Source organism: Nilaparvata lugens, chromosome X (genome assembly GCF_014356525.2).
Source record: "Nilaparvata lugens isolate BPH chromosome X, ASM1435652v1, whole genome shotgun sequence".
Taxonomy (NCBI): Eukaryota; Metazoa; Arthropoda; class Insecta; order Hemiptera; family Delphacidae; genus Nilaparvata; species Nilaparvata lugens.
In genome coordinates, this window is record NC_052518.1 from 70,339,484 (window position 1) to 70,361,366 (window position 21,883).

Here is a 21,883-nt window from a genome sequence, read left to right on the forward strand (position 1 = left end):
GAGTTGATCAACGTTGTCCACAGCTGATTACAAATGAGATACATCTAAAAGTTATTTAATATTTTAATAATGCACCTGACGAATTGGCAACGTGAACTTCTATGAAAGAACTGTGAACTGGTATTTTGGTCTGTTTTACGAGTCCAGCAATTAACAGCAGATATGACTCATCACTTTTTTACGCACACTAGGGGAAAATTTTTGTTAATGGCCCTCATTTGCCCTGAATCAACTATAGATGCCATCATTTTACGGCGGTGCAATACCAATTGTTTTTGTACATTGTTTCCTTCTACAACTGCATGATAATGAGATTAACATTGGTTTGATATGCTTGTCTGTCATTAGACAAAAAAGATAGCTCTATCCTTTTCAAACAACACACTGTTGCCAAATTGTTCGTAAGCAGTGAAAAAATAATTAAAATGAACTACCAAAATATTTTATCTCAATTAGATTGACTAATAAATCACGGAAAGATATATTTTCTAGATGAATATGATATAATTGTGATGTAATTGACCGTTATTTACATAAATCAACAATTTATATCAGATCAGATTTACCGAGATAATTTGAAACACAGCTATGTACTACAGAAAGCGGTGGAAACGGAAAACAATGCGTTCCTATAATTTCCACTGACTTTGAAACGTGAATATCACTGTAATATGTCTTCAAATTGATTGATGCCGTCTTCCAACTACTGCTTTCCTGTTAAATTTTGTCAAGATAGAGTTGGCTGTTCACCAATCTAAACCCATGCTATATTGCGGTATTGAGTTGAAAGCTTCCAATTCCATTAGTTGAGATTGAATTTAGTAATTTGGTAAAGATTGTAATCATTTGATAAATCTCAAAAAACTTAATGTGAATCGTTCAAAGAAGCTGTTTTGAATCAACATTTGAAAATTATTGTACAGGTATTTGCATGTGCAAATCGAAATTGCCGCGCCTTGAAGGAAACGTTGTGGTTCTGGGAGCTGGAGACACCGCTTTCGATTGTGCTACTTCTGCATTACGTTGTGGAGCTAGAAAGGTTTTTGTCTGTTTTCGAAAGGGGTTTGGAGGTATTCGAGCTGTTCCAGAGGAGGTAAGTACCGTTAGAAATTATCACTCTTCCAATAACAGCTGAACCCAAATTGTTACTCTTCCAATATCACCTGTAAATTTTATTTTTAATACCTTAAAACTCTGATACTGGGTACTGGACATTTGCGCCTAAAGGCATTTGCGACTCAAGGTCATATTTAGGACGGAGGTGATTTGCAGGTAGAATCTGGTGCTTTTATAATAAGTGTACTGAGGCTCCCATGGCCGAAGAAATTTTATTTTTTGAATGTTGGCTACTCAGACGTTTAGGGAAATATTCCTCCCTCATCTGCCCAACGATAAATGTTAGAGGCAGATAACCCGTCTTGTATTTTACTTCTCGTTTATGATCTGTACTATGACTTAGCACGTCATAATAAAAATCAATCAATCAATCTCTCCTTTACCTCTTTAATCCTATGAGATTGAAAAGATAATCCTTGAATCCTCTCAAATGCGATTGCCATAATTCTCATTATAAGGAAAAATTAAAGGCAGGGTATCTATTTGTGATTGCATTAAACTTATAAATAAAGAATTGATAGTATTTAAGATGCTAGAGAGGACAGAGAATTGTAAATTCAATTCTTACTTGAGCCATCACATCAGTTTCCAACGAGCTTAGGCCTACTGGAGAAGCTCCACTGCCTAATAGGCCTATGCTGACGAAGGTTCGCTGATTCCCGCACCTATAATGTGCCACTGGCTCAGTCCAGTGCCTCATCTGACACACATTTAAGACACTTAACATCAGATTGTTTTTTTAGTTCAGTCCAATTAATGACAAGATTTAATATCACTTATTTATATGCCATTTAAAATGTGAACCCAACCTCTTCTGTGTGACCTCTACCTACATTACTTTACTTAGGGACTACACTACTACCAACTTCCTCTTTCTATTACTTATACTTATTTTAAATTTTACTCACTTTAATCTAAGTTTTTCTATGTACTGATGTCTTTTTTAAAGCTAGAACCTAAACCTTTTCATTGTGAGAGTGAAACTAGTAATAACATTAATTTGTTAGCAAAAGAGATTTTGATATTGAACACTTAGGCCTACATAGTATTGTTTAGATGAAGAATATGCTAATGTTGATAATTTTAGATAATTTCACTACCGTATTGAAAATATTTGTAATGAATATAGATTTTTCTTTAAATTGAAGATATTGTAAATTCTATTGTAGGAAAGATAATCAGGCGAGCATAAAATTTGACTATGTAATAATATTGAATCTTTTTATCTCAAATTTTTTATATGAGAAAGACTGACTATTGTTTTTTAATGACCTTCCAGGAAGAGGGTTGATCGCGAATTTCCTCCTTTTCCGAGTTGGACGCAAATGCCCTAGTCGAAAATTTCCGGTTTCAAATAGCCTCACCCAACCATGTCACACGATATTATTATAATTTCTTGTAGTATTTCCTTTATTGCGATTACGTTAAAAGAGTGTTTACTAGGAAGTGAATTAATTTTCTATTCAATTGATTGGTATACATCATTCTTGAATAGCATAAAGTAAAACAATTCTTCCAAAAATTGAGTTTAATTTTTCATTGTTGAATTCGTATTAATGATTCGTTTATTTCATTCAGGTGGAGTTAGCAAGAGAAGAGAAGTGCGAGTTTATACCATTTGTAACGCACAAAGATATAATCGTAAAAGAAGGAAAAATAGTTGGAATAGAATTTTTCAAAACTGAAGAAAATGATAAAGGTGAATTCCTGGAAGATCATGACCAAATAATTAAACTGAAAGCCAACTACATTATATCAGCCTACGGATCGACATTACTTGAGAAGAATGGTAAAAACTATGTTTATTTCTTTTTTAGATTGAAGATGCTAAATTTTCATGATAAATATTTAGAAATTTCAAAATAAAACGAAGACGTGCTTCAAGAGGCTCTTCAACAATGGGGAAGCCATTAAGTCCAGTTGTGTGATCGCAGGGATAAGGTAAGTTGATATCCATGCGCCTGCTACTCCTTTTGTAATGGTTACCACTCTTAGAGCCAACTTTTCCAAATATCTTTTATGAGTTGAAACATTTCATTCCGATGGTTCGAACCCCACCTTAAGGCCCACTTCTCTCTCATCATCCAAGAAAAAGTCTGGACATCACTCTCATAAAAAACTAATATCTCGGAACGATAGATCAATTTCTTGTTGTTTACTAGTAGTAAGCAATTATGAGATTTTTTGTCTGTAATGTTTTATTCATTTAGTATTTCGACTCTTGACAACGTCGAAATGGGTAGATGACTGACCATCACCTCTATACCCGGTTCTCGAGATCTGGAAGCTGGCTACTTATTTATTACTTATTCACTTTCTATGAAGGGGTCAAGAAGACCGGATGTGAGCGAGCAAGGTCCAGACTGGTTGTCAACTATCACAGGGATCACATCCTTTTCATCAAGATCTCAGTTGATCAAGGATCAGTCTGGGTGGGCAACTTCATTAAGTCCAGTTTTCAGTTGGTAGAGTTCCTGTTGTTTCCATGAAGTCCAGTGGATACAGTATCCCTTACCTAAACAATAACCTTAAACTAACTTCTCCCAAACCCATTCTCAATAGTGTGCAACCGTGTATCAGCCTGCAACGAAAACTTGATGCAGTGAGATTTGCCAAACAAAGCGACTCAACTTCTCACTTGTATTAGCATCACAAAAGAAATGACAAAATTTTATGAACTGAAATCTCTATGAACTGCCTCCCTATCTTAGGTGACGATCAGACGAGTTGACAAGTTGATGCGAGCGATCAAGGTGATACTCTGCTGTCGTGTCAGGTCCCGACTGGTTGTTATCACTTACCAGTAGTTCTAGAAGTTGGCAAGACAACTTTTCGGAAGCTACGATATGTATTTTTACGAGGTGATAAGCTGTCGCCTGTGGCCAAAATGCCAAGCTGACAAACAGACGGGTTGACAACCTATCGCGTGCCCGTCCCAGGATATCGTGTTATTGATAATACAAATAAAATGGTACCAATTCATTTATTTAAAAATATTAAATTTTATGTTATAAAAGGACTCAAATTGATTTATGTTACTATAGTAGTGAGATTTACGTTTCAAAGTCAGTGGGAATGATAGGAAGGCATTGTTTCCGTTTTTCCTTTTCCACTGTCTTCTATAATAGATAACTGTGTACCAAGTTATCCTCAAATACCTCATATAAAATTAATTAATGATTCTTATTAATAATGATAAATTCTCAAATATATTCTGTTCATCAAGAAAATATATATTTCCATGATTTAATAATCAATTATCATAATTGAGATGAAATATTTTGGTAGTTCATAACATTTATACATAGCCTACAATCATAAACTGTAAATTTCAAGTTATCTGTTATGTCTAATGACAGACAAGGATAGAAAACCAATTTTAATCAGCTGTTGTTTATTCCTTTATGAGGTGAATCTCACTATAACCTTAGTTCTATATTACTTCTAAAGAGTAAAATGTGAAGTAATTCATTATTCCATTCAGTTAGACTTAATTATTAATTTTTATTTCTAAACTTCACAGTGATTGATGCACTCAAGCCGTTGCAGCTGAATGGACAGTCTTGCCCTGTTGTTAACATAGAAACAATGGAAACCAGCGAGCCTGGAGTTTTCTGCGGGGGAGATATGGCCGGAGTTTCAGAAACAACTGTTGAAGCAGTAAATGACGGAAAAACAGCATCTTGGTTCATCCATAAATATATTCAGGTATTTATAGTATGTGCAAACCTTAGACTGCAGCATTGCTCTAATGGAGTACAGTACTGCCATATTTTACAGTAACCAGAAAGCGTGTGAGCTAATTGTGCCATAGAAAGAAAGAAAAAGATAGCGCATGTCATCTTGATAGAATCAGCATAAAAACGGCAACAGTGTGCTCCTATTCTCGTAAGAAATAACATAGGCCATAAAGATTGCCGTGCTGCAAACTAAGGTTTGCGCGGACTATAGTGTACAAGTTAAGGTTCTTATCATATAACTTATATGGATAGCTCATATGGAGGAACATTTTGAAACTTAGTAGGCTAGTTTACAATCACCATAGTGAAATTCCGTCAAACTGTCAGCATGAGTATAATGAGAAGCATTAGTATTATTTATAAGGGATGCTGACAGTATTTATTGAATCTTACTGTGCTACTTTTCAACCTATGATAGTTTTCTATTATTGCAGAGAGTTATATAACAACTTGAAGTTATATAACATCCAATGGCACTGAAACATGTGAAGAGTGAATTACATTCAAGCAAAGTAGTGTATATTCACAAATAATAATGATCAATGATCATTTGCTATAATTTTATTAGTTTTGGTTCAGTCTATCTTGAAAAATCTTTGAAAGCTGAATATCCTGAAAGTTTGGATGTTCACCCTTCAATAAATCACAAATAAAATTGCATTTCACTGAAATTTAGTGCTTATTCAGAATCACTGAAAACCCGAAAATTGAAAGTTCGTGTCTTCAATCACTCTGAGGTACTTCAACTTATACCATCAACAATATTATAATATTATCATAAATAGAAGCATGATAGTACAATTAAATAGTATGATAATAGCATCCATTCACACAGGTTCACCTCACGTCTAATTATTGCAAAAATATTATTGAATTACTGGTGTCCTCAAATTGTATTAAAAATATGTAAATTTGTGAAAATGAAATAACATTATACTACCCATGAATCAATATTGCAATATTGATGATATTCATTATCAAATAAATGTCAAGAAATAATTTGATTATTGATAACAATATAAATATACAAAAACTCAGAACCATTATTGTTGATAAGATGATCAGTTGATCAGATGAGAAAAGAGATAATATCTTCTTTGGACAGCTCTTGAGAACTAATTCTTCCAGGATTTCCATACAAATAGTAAATTTCTTTACAAACCGAAAATCTCAGCCCTATTGGATTAAATAAATTGAAGAAAATATGAATGAGCTCCAAATTTCAATAGAAGACCTGAAGGCTGAGTCTGGAAACAATCAGAAGCTGTAAACCACAAGGCTTCACGGGAACCTACCCGACGACGAGCGATAGTAATTTCCGATGAGTAGAGTCGCAGGAGGTCGGAGAGATTAAAGGATTACTGTAGAAAAATCAAGGAGAAAAATACGAATAGGGGAGCTCTAAGGCAATAATTATTGAACAAAATTTTTCAATTTGTTGAGCTTATGTAGTCCAATGTGGCTTTAACATTAAAAAAAAAAAAAAATATATATATATATATTATATATATATATATATATATATATGTAAATATACAGAGTAAAAATGTATTCACTCTTTCTTTGTCTTGGTAACGCACTAGCAGGCCGTTTAAGACCATCGTACGTGGCTTGACCTGAGTCTTTTAAAAGATGTATCGCCCAATGTGAATCAATCTGTCCATTTCAAACCGTCAAATCGCTGACTACGCGTTGCCAATACTACGTTTTCTAACGTATCTTGCGTTTTCGCTCCGGCAGTGCATGCGCTCTGAGCTTAAACAGGACACTCGACCACAGATCGAACTGTGATCAAATACAAAAAGAATAATAATGATAACATATATTTCGGAAAGTGCTACATCGAGGGGATGTCACTAAAACCTACGGCGGCAATAAAGTTTACGGTGGTCTGAAACGGCTGTACCGTATGCCTGCGGGCTATCCTTGCCACATTAGCTGTTGGCAAAACATCCAAGTAGGATTCATAGCTGCACGTTACTTTGTTCTGTTTACTTTTCACTGTCAATACATTTTTTGCCCCGTCTGTATTATATATTATGATAATTATTGTATTAATTGATTTGTATATTTTATCATTGAATAAACCCATCCTTATTCTAAATGTATTCTTTAATATACAATATTCATTTTTCAGGGCAAACATGGAATAAAAATTGAAGGTCCACCTAAACTGCCCAAGTTCTACACTCCTATCGAGGATGTGAATATTGAAGTAGAAATGTGTGGATTGAAGTTTGAAAACCCGTTTGGATTGGCGTCAGCCCCTCCAGCAACCACAAGTGCAATGATTAGACGAGCTTTTGAAGCCGGTTGGGGGTTCGCTGTTACAAAAACATTTTCTCTAGATAAGGTCAGTGGAATTATTTTTTATCCTTCTCCTCCCAATGATTGTCTTTACTAACACCTCTATTTTTTCCTAGGTCTTCATAAACATATACCTAGTTACTAGTATAACTGATCCAATGGCGGCTCTGATTAAAAAACCTGAGATTCTACCTATTTTCAATTGGATTGAAATAGTGACCACAGAAGCGTCACATAAGTTTACACTGTTATGTGGTTACTATGGGAAGTCAATCAGGTTGCAGTATAGTGTAGATTGATATAGTTGAATTTCATGTACCAGAACATTTAAAAAAAAAATAAAGCACCATTTAAGAATCATTGAAGCTTTTTAACGCAATAAATTTTGTATTTGAGTTGCCATTTAATATTGAGTTCTTGTATTTTTTTCATGAGTGCGTTTGGGCGTCAGCTTGTAACACTCTTGCATTATGTACTGCTATAAATTAATTTTTCTACTCAAGTATTACGATGATGAAATTATTATAGTGAATGCTTCAAATAATCCAGAATTTTCGAAAACACTATTTTATCGAAATTCCTTTGCACCAGTAGACTTGTTGATTGAAATATGACCATTGCCTAGCACAACCAATGTAGAGAGTTTCAATCGCGGGGGCGTCGAGGTGAGAAAAGTGAAATTCTTATATCCGCACCATACTAGGATCTAATTATACAGAGAAATAGGATGAAAAATAAAATGATCCCATTGAAGAGAAGAAAAAGCGCAGGAATTTAAAAACCAATGTTGAGGAGTCAATGCAAGCGATTAAAATCGAAGAGAGCGGTTAGGAAGGACCTAAAATTTTATTTCCAGATGGAAGCAGGACCTACAAAAGGAACAGTCAAATGCAATTAACTGATAAATACGAGTGAATTATGTCATAAACCTTTTCAAGAAGACTGAATTTAATGTTGTCGTTGCCCAGGGTGTGCCCATGAAAAATGACTTTTTACTAATTCTTAGCTTTTTTCACTAGTATTTATTCTACTACTTTTTCTACACCATTCTACTTTTAGTCTACTACATTCAAACACCTATAAAATGATCAATTAAAATCAATATATCCATAACACCATGTCCCATACCACCTGTCACTTTTTGTTTGAAGTAATAATAATAATATTCATATGACTTTTATTGGTGGGGAGTTCCTGACCGAAGTTCCACCTCGCCTGAATATATTATTGAAGCCTTCAATGGACCTTACTACTGTCATACTTCAGCCGGGACCGACTATTAACGTGTCTATCCGATAACACGGGAGTGAACTGTTCAAAAACTTTGGTGATGAGCAGGTTTGAACCGGGGATCTCTAGGCTGCTACGTAAGCACTCTATCCACTAGACCACATATCACTGACAGATCTTTTGTTTGAGGTGATTTGCAAGAGTTAATTTTCCCATGTTGATTTAAATAATTAAATACTATAGTAAATTTAAGTACAATGGTGTATGATACAATCTAATCCATTCCTAATTTATCTTAAATTAATCTGCTTATAAGTTTTTATGCAAAAAACAAAGGTATCCGATAACAATTCTATGATAAACTTTGTTCAATTCAATTATTTTTTTATAAACATTCTCCCGTACACGGTAAATTAAGTTAATGAAATAATTTCAACTTAACATTAGTGTAAATAAGCATTTTAATTATAGAATAGCCAACTCACTCTGAAGTGATAATTATTATAAAAATTACGATAATTAAATCATGTTTCAGGATCTTGTCACAAATGTATCTCCTAGAATAATTCGTGGTACGACTTCTGGCTACTTGTTCGGGCCAGAGCAAGGCTCTTTCATGAATATTGAGCTGATTTCTGAGAAGGCAGCTCAGTACTGGTGTACCAGTATTTCTGAGCTCAAAAAAGATTATCCTACGAAGGTGAGTGAATAGGCCAGTCTAGACACTAAACTTATTGTCCTATAAGGTTTTTCTCAAAACACAAAACCTAAATAGTCTAAAATGGGAATAGATGAGGGATATTACGAATCGTTTTTCTAAACCTAGAACTAGGTTCTGGTATATAGTTTGAAATTGGACGGAATCGGAAGATTGAGCGTCAGGATTAGCCTTAATATAATATTTTGTATTCCGGATCCAAAAAATAATGTCTTATGTTGTTGAGAATCTGTGAATTTTAATATGGATTTGGAATGTATTATATCTATAGTGGCATTGATTGTAATATTGCACAAGAGATAATCATGCTTGGCTACAACCAGGTTTGATGTTGTTTTGTGCGAAATAAATTTATTTTTGAATCTAAATCCATGCTTGGTCACATTCTTTTTTTCTATCTGTATTGTGCGAAATTTGTATTTCAATATGTTTTCATTTTTATTTGAGTTCATGTCCGGTTGCAATCCATTTTTATTTGTGAGATTATTCGGTTGTCGAATGTGAATGCTGTTACAGATAGTGATTGCCAGTATAATGTGTCAGTACAATGAGCATGACTGGACTGTGTTGTCTCAAATGGCAGCTGCTGCAGGAGCTGATGCCTTGGAACTGAATCTGTCCTGTCCACACGGCATGGGAGAGTCTGGGATGGGTCTTGCTTGTGGTCAGGTAAGTTTATCAGATTATAATATTCTACTTGTAATTCTTGTAATGAACACGTTTTAATACGTTTATGAACACGTTATAATAATAATACTAAAATGCGACAATTTTCAATAATTCGTCATTTATATTGATAATTTGATGGAAACTTTATATTGATAATTTGATTTGTAAATTTGTTTCTCATTTCGTTTCAGGATCCTGTTCTGGTACACAATATAAGCACCTGGGTTCGTGCCGCTGTAAAAATACCATTTTTTGTGAAACTTACACCAAACATCACAGATATTGTGAATATTGCAAAAGCAGCTTACGATGGTAAAAATTATGTTTTCCCTTTCCAAATATTATCCTTTATGATATTATTATTTATTTATTGATGTATCTAATGATACCCAAATCATTCAAACTACATGCTCAGCCCAAAACTATAGATCGAAATAGTAGGTTACCATATTGTTATGGTTTCACTATTCTAAAATAATAAATAAATATCTTTATTTGCAATCGGGGCCACGCCCCATACAAAGTCACAATCATCATGATACAAACAGACAAAATAAACAAGCAATATGAAAACATTGATTATAATCACAAACAGGATGACACAATTCATTCAACTGAGTGAAACGTCATGATTAAATTGCTGCGATTATTAAAAAGGCTCACTGCCGGCTCAATCTGTTAAGCACGGAATTTATTTATTCTAAAATAATAAGGCTGGCAATAAATTATTACACTATCACTTTATTGGAATTCACTAATCTTAACACACTAATCAGAATAAAAATAACAGCAATTACAACACTCAACTATTAATATAAGATAACTACTCTATATTGGATATTCTATCACTATACTTAATCCTTCAATAATAAATATAACGTTTGTCACGATGCCGATTCACACTATGGTACTGCCACTATTATCACAGTACAATACCGTAACACACTTATAATCCACACAGAATGTCTCTTTAGTTTTTTTACACAAACTTCTATCACTGTCCTGGTTCAATTACTAAACAGTAAATACTGATACACACGGGTTCACGCACTGTCACTCTGTCACAATTACAACGTAGCGATTCGTAGATTCGAGTCTTCAACTGAACTCCCTTGCCAGGCTCTATATATGACACCATTCTTATATCTGGAGACTTCTGCAAGGTTTAATATTAGACTAGAATCAACCCATTAACAGAGCTGGAATAATAGGCAGGAAGACAATGGTGACAGTGAGAAACCTGTGGCTCGCCCTGTCCTTTTGTCTGGCTTTCGATCACAATCTTTCTTCCAATGTCTCGAAAGTTCTAGATCCTCGATTCTTGATGCCACAACAATATGATTTCTAAATAAGCTATTGATTCAGGTGTAGCCAACAGATCTTTTTGTGCACCCTTATGGTAGCCAATAACGATAGGAAAAATGTGTTGACAAGTAGTGTGAGCACCCATGTTCGTCATACATGTTGTGTGAAAGGCTTCGAACAAAAAAACAGCTGTTTGATAGCAGCTTTTATAATAAAGTGAACAAATTATAATTATACAAGTATAATTTATAGAACAAATTCTCAAATAATAGAACAGTGAAGAAAAAACAACAAAAAATCGAAGACACAAAAACATAAACTCAAAACATTTTGTTCAAAGCCTTCTGCTGATTATAAGCATCACAATCATTCAGCTTATTTAAATTATCTGGAAGTTGGCCTATAATTCCAGAACAAAGTGACTCAATTTAAATCACTTAGTCACTAAATTTACTTAATAAAAAGCTACTCAATGACTAAGATGTTTTTATTGGATCTATATGTTGTCATATACAGTGTATTTGTAAATATTTGAGACTTATGTGTCACACGTATTGCGTGTCTGTCATATTTATATGCTAATTAAATAAGGATACACAATGTAATGGCCATTGTTTTAAAAATTGATTGAAATGAATTTCAGGTAAAGCCGATGGCGTATCAGCTATAAATACTGTCTCTGGATTGATGGGCCTCAAATCAGATAACAGTCCATGGCCGGCTGTAGGAAAAGAGAAGCTCACTACTTATGGCGGAGTGTCTGGAGGGGCGATCAGACCCATGGGACTTCGGGCAGTCTCGGCCATTGCCAAACGTTTGCCAGATTTGGCAATCATGGGTATTGGAGGAATAGATTCTGCTGAAATAGCACTACAGTTTATCAAGTGCGGAGCCTCTGTGGTGCAGGTGAAGCGTAATCAAATACCAATACAGTAGACCCCCTTTTTAACGATAACTCCTCTTAAACGATGGATATTGACATTGATCATCAAACTCAAAATACAGTATACTCTCTCTATAACGTTGTTCTTTTAACTATAACTCCTCTAAAAATATGGACATTGATGTAATATTTGGTCCACCATGAAAAAAAACGTACATCATACCCCCAAAATATTTTTTTCTTTTCTATTGCGGATTGTGGATGATTCCCACATGAGCTTTTTGCCTGTGCGTATATAATGAACAAAAAAACATGGGTGATCTGATGAGATGATCAAATGTTCATGCCAGAGGCGGGATTCGAGCCCACGAACCAGTCGGTGCTGGTGGACTAAATTTTGTAATGCTCCAGGCACTGTAGACCTACCAAACCGGCCGGCACTAGTTGCACTCTAATCCTTATATATAAGTTTTTTTTGCGAATTGATGTCAGTCACCGCAAACTAATAGAAAATAGTAATCATATTAGATAAATGTTTTTTTTTATCTTATTATAGATCGGAAGTGCTGTTCAAAACCAAGATTTCACAGTGATTGACGATTATATCACAGGATTGAAAGCTCACCTCTACTTGAAATCCTTGAAGCATACTGAAGACTGGGATGGCCAATCACCTCCCACTCCGGTACATCAAAAAGGAAAGCCTGTAGTCAACTTCGATAAAGTGAGCTAATCTAAAATTATATTTTTTACATTTAGCTTGCTAGAATTCCTGCACTGATTACAGAGAAAAAAATGAGGAACTCAGATTTTTGCTCAAGGGCTTAAATAGATTTCCTGCGCTCTAGTGGAAAAAAATCTGTAAATGAATTATGCAATCAACTATAGGGTGGCGCAGGGAATCGATAAATTTTCAATGTGATAGCAGCTTATAAAAGTCGGTAGTTATTCGAAATTTTACACAATTTATGTGAACGCATTGCTGTTTAGTAATCGTGGGTCATTGAACTGATTTGGATCGTATGATAGCGATGAGAGCATGTTATAATATGTATTATATAACTGCCAAACAGAGAATTTTTGTCAGTATTATCACATTTGATGTCAAGGAAGGATTTTTGTGCGGTATCTTCAAGGATAGGTGCATCCTACAAGTCTTACAACAATACATGAACTAAAGGAAAGCATTTGAAACGAAATCACATCCTTTCCCCAAGATTTGCTACACTGTCATTCCAGAGTTTCCATAACATGCTGAGAACGCCGAATTCGGCGTTAAATCTTTTCCAATGTCAACTTGAAAATTGAAGAGTTATTTTCGGCATTTTGATTGTAGGAACATAAATGGCGATGAATACATGCCATTTCATCAGTAATACACTAGTTCTGTAAATTTATTCATTGAAATGACGATATAAACTCCATTGTTAATCGACTGGTTTCAAGAATTTGCTAATAGAAATTACATTATTTCAGAATTTCTCATCACCCTTTGCCATTCTGTAAAACTTTTTTGTGTTTTGTTAATAACTTTGTTCAACATCCCTTCGTTTATATGCATGACTGTACAACTGGTACGGTAGCCTGGGATTTGTGGGTTTGTGTATTTTCTGTGATTTTTGGTGGTATATTCTTCACTATGTTCTTCCTTAAGTCTGGAATAAATTTTGTTTTAGTCAAGTGCCAGTTGAAAAAAACTCTCTGGTACGTTTCTGAATCGACTGCATCTATTTTTAATGTTCCTCTTCTTAAATGTTTTATTCTAAATTTGTCAGCTGGTGACTTTTTTTCAAACTCTTAAGGAATACAATGGATAAACAAGCGAATATAATTGTGTTCTTTTCTTTAGAAACTTCCACACTTCGGAGAGTTCAAGAAAGAAATTGATCATAAAATATCGGAACTCAAAAAAGCGAATAATCAAACTTCAATTTTTGACATTGAATCAGATCGTCCGCCCGTCTTACCTAATCAACCAAGTCCTCAAGTGAAAGACACGATTGGAGCATCCTTATCAATGATTGGAGTCTACAAGAGTTTGGACAAAAATCAACAAGTTGTCGCTTTGATCAATGATGTGAGTAATTTTTTGTGTGACTTCAAAAATAAATTAATTTTATTCTCAACCATAAATCACAATTTCCTTTGCGAATATTAATTTTTAGTCTGAATATACTTATTGGTGTCAGTGAATAATTATTAGTATCAGAGGGAAATGTTCTTAACAATTTTTCAATTGGCTTTTTTCAATTCTAAAAAGGAATTGATTCCTTCTAATCACCCACTACCAGGGTACCTCAAACACTAATCTGTAATACTTGAATACCAAGCAATATCTTATATATTAAATTATTTTTAATAACATTCTGACCAATGTATCCTCTCTACTGAAGTGATTGAATATGGGCTGTCTGATCATGACTGTGTGCTTATCAAATTGCAGCCTAGAAGCTCTAGCAATCAAGAAGAAAAATTACAAGGCCAATAACCTCAGATAATATTTCCAATCTGTTGCATGCTCTGATGAAAACCTATTATTATTCCAGTTTTTGAGAGTTACTAAGCCTGCTACTAGATTTGTTGCTTCTCTCAATTATTAAATTTCTAAAAATTTTGAGCGCTGGCTGCCTGAATATTCAATTCATGTTAGGGATAACTTGAAATCGTACAAGAAGTCTTGGTTCTCATCCCAACTTCTGCTAATAGTGGTCGTTTTATATATTTTTCTATTTTAGGCCTACTAATGATGATAATAATTTTATTTCAGGATATGTGCATCAACTGTGGAAAGTGTTACATGGCATGTAATGATTCTGGATACCAAGCGATCGAGTTCGATGCAGTAACTCATATTCCTCATGTTACAAATGACTGCACTGGTTGTAACCTATGTCTTTCAGTGTGTCCCATCATTGATTGCATTACGTAAGTGGAAAATCCTTGAAAACACCAAATTTGATGTACTAAACATAAAAGATGAAACATTATTTTATAAAATAAGCATAGAATATTAGCTTTAAACTTAAACATACAGGGTTGGTAAATATTATGGAAGCAGCTTGATATTTTTGTTATAAGGATAATTTGACGATATATTTTATTAGGGATTATATTTGATTTAAATAAACGACTTTTCTGCCGTTTCAAAATTTTGGTCCGCCATCTTGGATCCGTCATATTGAGTCCAACTTCATTTTTCTAAATGGGAAGATGGCCATGTGATACATGATTTCGATACACTACAACATTTTCATTAAAATATGAAATTGAACTTAATATGGCGGATCCAAAAGATGGCTGACAAAAATTTGATGCAACAGAGAAGAATTTTTAGTTCGAATAGGATCCCCGATCAAACCTTATGTTGAAATTTCCTTGTGACAGAAATATTAAGCTGTTTACATAATTTTCTCAAACTCTATAGATCGAATAGGTGATGTAAAAATTACACTTGTAACAAAAATGTTGAGCCGTTTCAAAAATTATCACCAACTCTGTATTATCTTTATTGTGTTTTGTCCATTTGATTAGGAAATAAAACTAAAACTTTAATTGAATTTGGATATACAGGAGTCCGAAGCTTAATCTTGCTATTTCAATAGAAGTCATGCAGTCTTATACACTATTTTATAATAAGCTGACTATTCCATAAATTTTAAAATTCTGGAACTAAAGAATTACGGTATTCAAAAGTGAGGAGTAAGGAGCATTAGTTCTAGGGAGCTTACATATAGTTTTGCAAGTGAAATATTGATTTTGTCACGATTTTTCTGTTAAATTATAATAATTTCCAAACTATATTTTATGATAATAATGTATAATTTTTAATTTTCAGGATGGTACCACGACTAACACAGCACATTATTAAAAGAGGAGTTCCAGTATCAAGCGATGAACCGGCGATAAAATGAATTATGCTCATTCATTTTAACACCTTTAATAAATTAGTCTAAATCATCAAGAAGCTTTATAAAAATATGTGAGCATTTTTTCCCCAATTATCAAATAGCATTTTGTGTTACTTGTTCGCTGCATGAACGATTTTAGACAAAGATTTAAGGAGGATATGAGTTGCATATTTATGTTATAAATTTGAATTATAAACAGTAAACAGAATACTATGTGCAATATTCAATATTGAATTACCTAATGCATAATACATCTTTGGAAAGTAGTGTCATTTTTCCAAAAACAAATATTGTTGGCTAACATTTTTGAAACAAGCTTTAACAATTCTGTGAATCGGATACTCTAATTTGAAGAAAATAATAGACATTTTTTGGAGTAGATGTGAAAAACTATCTGCTGACTAATTATGATAAATCTTCTATGCTTATATAATGCTTAACTGACTCACTGATCACAATTTTTGAAAAACTACTGGATGAACTGCAATAAAACTTGGAATATAGCTTCCTTGTATGTCCTAGGTGCTCACTAAGGAATCTTTTGACAATATTTCAACTTTAGGGTGGTTTTTAGAGTTTAAAGTTAATTAATTCATCTTTTAGCTTGTATATTCTTTCTTCCAATGTTTTAATCATAATTGTAATCTCTGTACAATATTTTAATGGAACTATGATCTAGAGAGAGAACCTTTTAGGAACAATGGCTACGGTTGAAATGACAACTAAATTAATTAACATTCTAATTTTATCAGGCCGGCAGTAGTTAGTTGAGGATGGTTTCTAAACAAGATTTTAGCTCTGTCACTATCCAAAATACATTTATTGAAAAATAATTTGTTTTTTATGGAATATCAAAAAAAAAATAATAATATTAGAAAATATTCTAAAATAATATTTAAAAAATAATATAAAATAATTTGATACTGATTTTATAGATAATAGGAAAAATATAAATTAAAGTTTCAAACTATTTCTGAAATAGTAATGCCTATCAATCTTGACCAAATTTTTATAAAAAATGCAGTACAGTTTAATTGAATGAAATATGTTGATCATTTCAAAATAAGAATGATGAATTCTTCTTGGGACAACTAACTGATAAAAGAAAGAAAAAATTAGGTCATTTCCTTGTAATACTACATCAGTAATTTATTGTAAATGAATCAATGATATACAACGACGGGTTCTGTTTTTGAGGGTCAAACCCAATGAAGTTCAGGCACTCATTTCATTTTTAAAATATTTACAGTACAAGAAACAAAACAATCAATTTTTAAATTTAAATTAAAATGCGGAGTATTTTAATCAAGCTAATTGAGTTTCTACATGAAATTCTGTACGCGAATGTACACCTCGAAAACAAGATGGCAAGTGGCAACAAAAATGTTAAAGGTTTTGAACATATCTTCTATTATTTTCTCCAACACTTATCGCATGTATTTTGTCAAACGTTCAAGATATTTCACCGTTTTTTCACTATTTGGAAAACCTTCATCTACAATTTTTATTATATGAAGTTTCCTAAACCGCATTTTTATTAGTAATAACCTTCTAAAACTCTACATTTTTTTCATTTTCCCCAAGTCTCCTTCTATTTTACTTTTTTTGTGCAAGTGATACAGGAAAATGTTAAATCTATGAAATTTAAATAATTTTCTTAGCTTCAAACCCGTATATGTCTTACCGTATGTCAATAAATGTGTTCTCCAGCACATTTAAAGAAAAACTTGTGTGATTTCTGGTGATTTTTTTCTATAAGAGCTAGAACTATAAAATCAATTTTCTATTACTACTCCATGATAAAGACTTGAAGAAAAAAGGGTCAACAATTCAAAAGAAGAAGATCAAAATTATTTTTATGACTTGTTTCAAGAGATAGGTATGTACTGGCTCATACTGGCACAAAAACAGGACTGGTTGTAGGTGAATACCTATAACTTTCCAATAACACAACTGACCAGTTGTCAGTTGGATTCAGCCGAGAACGGACTCTTCGAAGTTACTCGGTTATCTTATCTATTTATGCAGTAGTTTTCGTATCGCTTTGCTGTGCCTCTATTCGATTTTTCGTTTTTATTTCCTATTCAACTTTATTTGCTCCTAATTTGAAAGAAAAAATCAACTATGAGTGCGTGTGAGGCGTGTAAAAAACCAGTTGTTCGTAAGGACAAGAGTGTGCTCATGTGCTCGCAGTGTGGATCATTGTATCATGGTCAGTGCATAGGTGGAAAAATGTTGTCGAAAACTGAACTGGATATGCTAGTTGCGTCTTCTTGTTCCTGTCCTAAATGCGTCACTAATATGCGAGTTCAACGTAGTGATAGTGCTGATCAGACACCTGTTAAGACCAAAAGTAGCTCTGTTTCAGAAGCCTTAACACTGGAAAGTTTGAGAGACGCTATTTCCGAGTTAAACAGTGTCGTTACTGGAGGTCGGAAGAGGCTTGAAGACTCTTTAAAAACCTGTCTTGATAAGCTTAGTGAAAATACGGAATTAATGGCTAAGCAGCAGGATATCATAAAAAACCAACAGGACATTATTTCGGAGTTGCGTGTAGATTTTGATGAGCTAAAGAAAAGTTATGATAGATTAGTCGATAATATGGATTCACTCGAACAATACGGTCGTAAAAACACACTTGAAATTCACGGAATACCAACTGACGAGGCGAATACTGAAGATGTGGTGCTGGCGACTTGCAGAGCGGTTGGAGGGGACTTAGAACCTGACGCGATCGACTGCTGTCACCGGCTACGTACGGGCAAAAATCACCAGTCACCGGGAATCATCGTCAAGTTCGTTAGACGGGTCGATGCTCATCGCGTTCTCGATGCTAAAAAGCAGGTGAGGCGGCTCTCAACTCGAGTTGTCGGACTTGAAGGTGAGGAAGAGCCGGTGTTTATAAATTTGTCTCTAACTGCTAAACGTAGAAGAGTGTTGGCCCAAGCTAAGAAACTACAAAAAGATCTTGGTTTCAAATACGTGTGGGTGGATAAATCGGAAAATGTGAAAATCAGAGTGGTTCAAAATGGAAAAGTAACAACTGTTTGCACAGAGAAGGAACTTGATTGTTTTGTAGCTGCTCAGAAATAATGAGTTTAATGCAGGAGCATACTTACTCATAAATGCCAATGGTTTCTAAAAAATAAGAAAACTCTGTCTCTCTTACAAATTTAATATTTTTCGTGTTGAAGTTCTATATAATTTTTCTTTTTTTAGTTCTGTAAAATAATCTATAAAATTGAATTATAATGGATATATATTTCTGTTCGTATTCTTAGTATTTATTTTTGATCTTTTGTGGGCTCGTCGGGTCCTATGCTCATTCAACATTTGTCTATTGGCAACTTGTTGTAAGCTTTGTTTCGCCATCTAGCCGCAGAAGTTTAGTGTGATAACTGAATTATTTCAACGTGAATAGAATGATGATTGAACAAGTCTGAGTTGTCTCTTTAGGCTATCAATCGTTATTCTTCTATATGGTGTAACAATATTCATTGTTCCAATTGTGAATGATGAGGATTATGCAAATTATCATGAGAAGCCAGTCTGTTATAACAACTTATTTCTCTGCTTTGCTTTTCTGCGTTGTGTTGTGTCAACTCTGTGTGTGCGTTGAAGTTATGGTACTAGGAAAATCAACGATTTTCCTGGAGCATCGGCCTAGTTCATGACCTTATAAGGCAAGGAATTTGTGTCCGATTGATTATCAATAATGCCTTATTTGGTTAGGAATTTGGAAAATAGCTGTTGCTTGGTGGGAGAATGTATCTTAAATTATAGTTGTACCGTTCCATTCTATTGGCAGAAATTCTAATGAATATTTTCAATAAAATAGTAACTGCCAATACAAGTTAACGTTGGTTAGGTTCCTATCTAGTGAGGCCGTTCACAGCTGTCCACGGCAAGACGAGAGAAGTTGTACTATGAGATTAATTCAGACTTGTATTGTATTTGTTTTTTGTATTATTCAGCATCTGTCCTTTGCTGCTAGCAGAACTGAATAATGTAGTCTCAGTATTATGTGTTAATCATTGCTTTTATGCCAGCTTTTGGCTTGTTAGTATTTGGCTGTGGAACCATCTGTTCCAATAGCATGTTTTAGTTTTTTCCGCCTCAGTAAATGCTTTAATTAAGGAGAGAGGATATCAAATTTGTCACCTCACAATGGAAATTTTCCTCCTATAACCGCTACTAAAGGTACGTTATAGATTATAATATAATTTAGGAAATTATTATCGATGAAAGCTTCCATCAAAGTATTTATTGTAATATAATTAAGGATAATAATTGAGATTAGTTCTTTTGATTCTCTTGTAATGGAAGGTGGTATTTGTATATTCAAACTGATAAATGTTGAAAGAAAATGAACGGTATATATGTTTTGTAGAAATTTAGATTACCTATTAGAAGGAATTAAGATATTTTTGATTTGAGATTATTTATGAAAATGAAGCTATTAACCTAAATTTAAATTACTGTTGTTCAAATCCAAATTGACTGATGTTTGTAGTATATTATTAAGAATTCTATTAGTATTTTGTGATATAGATTGTATTTGTTTTGCTGATTCTAATGAAAAGCGTTCTTGTTTCTTAAGGAAACACCTATCATATAATTTAAACAGACTGAACAAACTAAGAACAATGCTCGAAAGATCTTATAATGAAAAGTTATTCCATCAACTAGTGAATTAAAGTATTGTATTATGGAATATATGGAATAAATATGTACTCACCTCTTTGTATATAGGGAATGATCCTGACTACAAATAAATTCAAATCAATAAATTCAAATTAAATCAAGATATAAAAGTAATGGCTATTGTTATTTTTAAGTTTTTTTTGTATTTGAATTTCATATAGGAAGAACCTAAATAATGTTGATTTTATGATATAACTGAAGTTAAGTTAATTTGTTTTATCCTAGTTTATTTTTTTATTCTAACAACGGTCAATGTACGAGTCCATCAATGTACGGGTTCATGAATGTCTCATGAACACGTGTCTTTAAGCCGCTGAGATGCCTCTGAATCGATGGCAGTCCTAGAAGCTTGGGGTCTGCTGTCTCCTGTCCCATTTGAACGTGTAGAGCTCAATCACTGAGCCTAGATTCAAATTGAAGAAACAGCTTTGAGGTAACAACTTTTTCCAAATTAAACAAACGTCCCAGGAACTCCGGATTTGACAGAATGGGTTTTAGTGACTATAGACTTTCAAAAAGGGAGTGTAAAACGTGAACCATTTAATCAATTAAAACGTGCTGAATTAGACTATTTTTTGTTAAATCGTAACTTTGAGATTTAGGACTTGGGAATTAATAGATTACAAATTTTTATTTTGTTTGAATAGTAGATTTTCGGTTGTATCTTTACATTGAAATGTGAGGCCATATTTTCTCTGTAAGGGTCCAGCTGGGAATTTCAGTTTTCTTTAAATTTATATTCTATAATCTACTAAACTATTAAGAGTTGAACTAGCTTATAGAATGTTTAAAGGTCCATAAATGTTTGGTAAATGATATTTTCATCTTAAAGTTGTGGAGAATCGAAGCTTCTAGGACCCTTACCTTTTTTCTAAATTCGTTTTGATGTCACATATTTTTGAATTGCCTTCCCATGTAGAATTCCGTAATGTGATTTTTTTAGGAATATTTTGTCTTTGCTGCTTTCATTTATTTATTCGTTGATATAATTACAAATCATATGAATATCGGGATAGAACAACAGGCATAGCCCAAAACTATTCTGTTCCCAAAGAACCGAAAAAATAGGTTATGTTCTTACTGAGGAAATTTAAAGTTCAAAGTTCTGTCCAAGAATATATATTAGCTAGAAATTTTGAATTTAGAATGATTAAAATACCAAATTATAGTCAAATTTTGCACTTAATATCACCGAACTTTGAATAAATTAAGTTATTTCAGAAAATTTTGAAGCCAAAAATATACACACAACTTCCATAATAATTATAAAGATACAGAATAGATATTATTAACATTTGATAGT

At 33.4% G+C, this 21,883-nt stretch overlaps 1 protein-coding gene across 5 annotated transcripts in view; it reads left to right on the forward strand.

Annotated features, from left to right (window-relative positions):
• The window catches only part of LOC111062651 (dihydropyrimidine dehydrogenase [NADP(+)]), a 50,047-nt gene extending 33,963 nt beyond the window's left edge, over positions 1–16,084 (forward strand). For all 5 annotated transcript variants that reach the window (XM_039441535.1, XM_039441537.1, XM_039441536.1 and 2 more), the window contains 12 exons: positions 924–1,093; positions 2,695–2,905; positions 4,640–4,824; positions 6,994–7,209; positions 8,929–9,093; positions 9,628–9,780; positions 9,972–10,092; positions 11,729–11,991; positions 12,525–12,692; positions 13,818–14,045; positions 14,736–14,893; positions 15,804–16,084. In XM_039441535.1, coding sequence (XP_039297469.1) covers positions 924–1,093; positions 2,695–2,905; positions 4,640–4,824; positions 6,994–7,209; positions 8,929–9,093; positions 9,628–9,780; positions 9,972–10,092; positions 11,729–11,991; positions 12,525–12,692; positions 13,818–14,045; positions 14,736–14,893; positions 15,804–15,879 — 2,114 coding nt within the window. In that variant the 3' untranslated portion in view covers positions 15,880–16,084. The remainder of the gene's footprint in view (positions 1–923; positions 1,094–2,694; positions 2,906–4,639; positions 4,825–6,993; positions 7,210–8,928; positions 9,094–9,627; positions 9,781–9,971; positions 10,093–11,728; positions 11,992–12,524; positions 12,693–13,817; positions 14,046–14,735; positions 14,894–15,803) is intronic.
• The last annotated feature ends 5,799 nt before the right edge of the window (positions 16,085–21,883 follow it).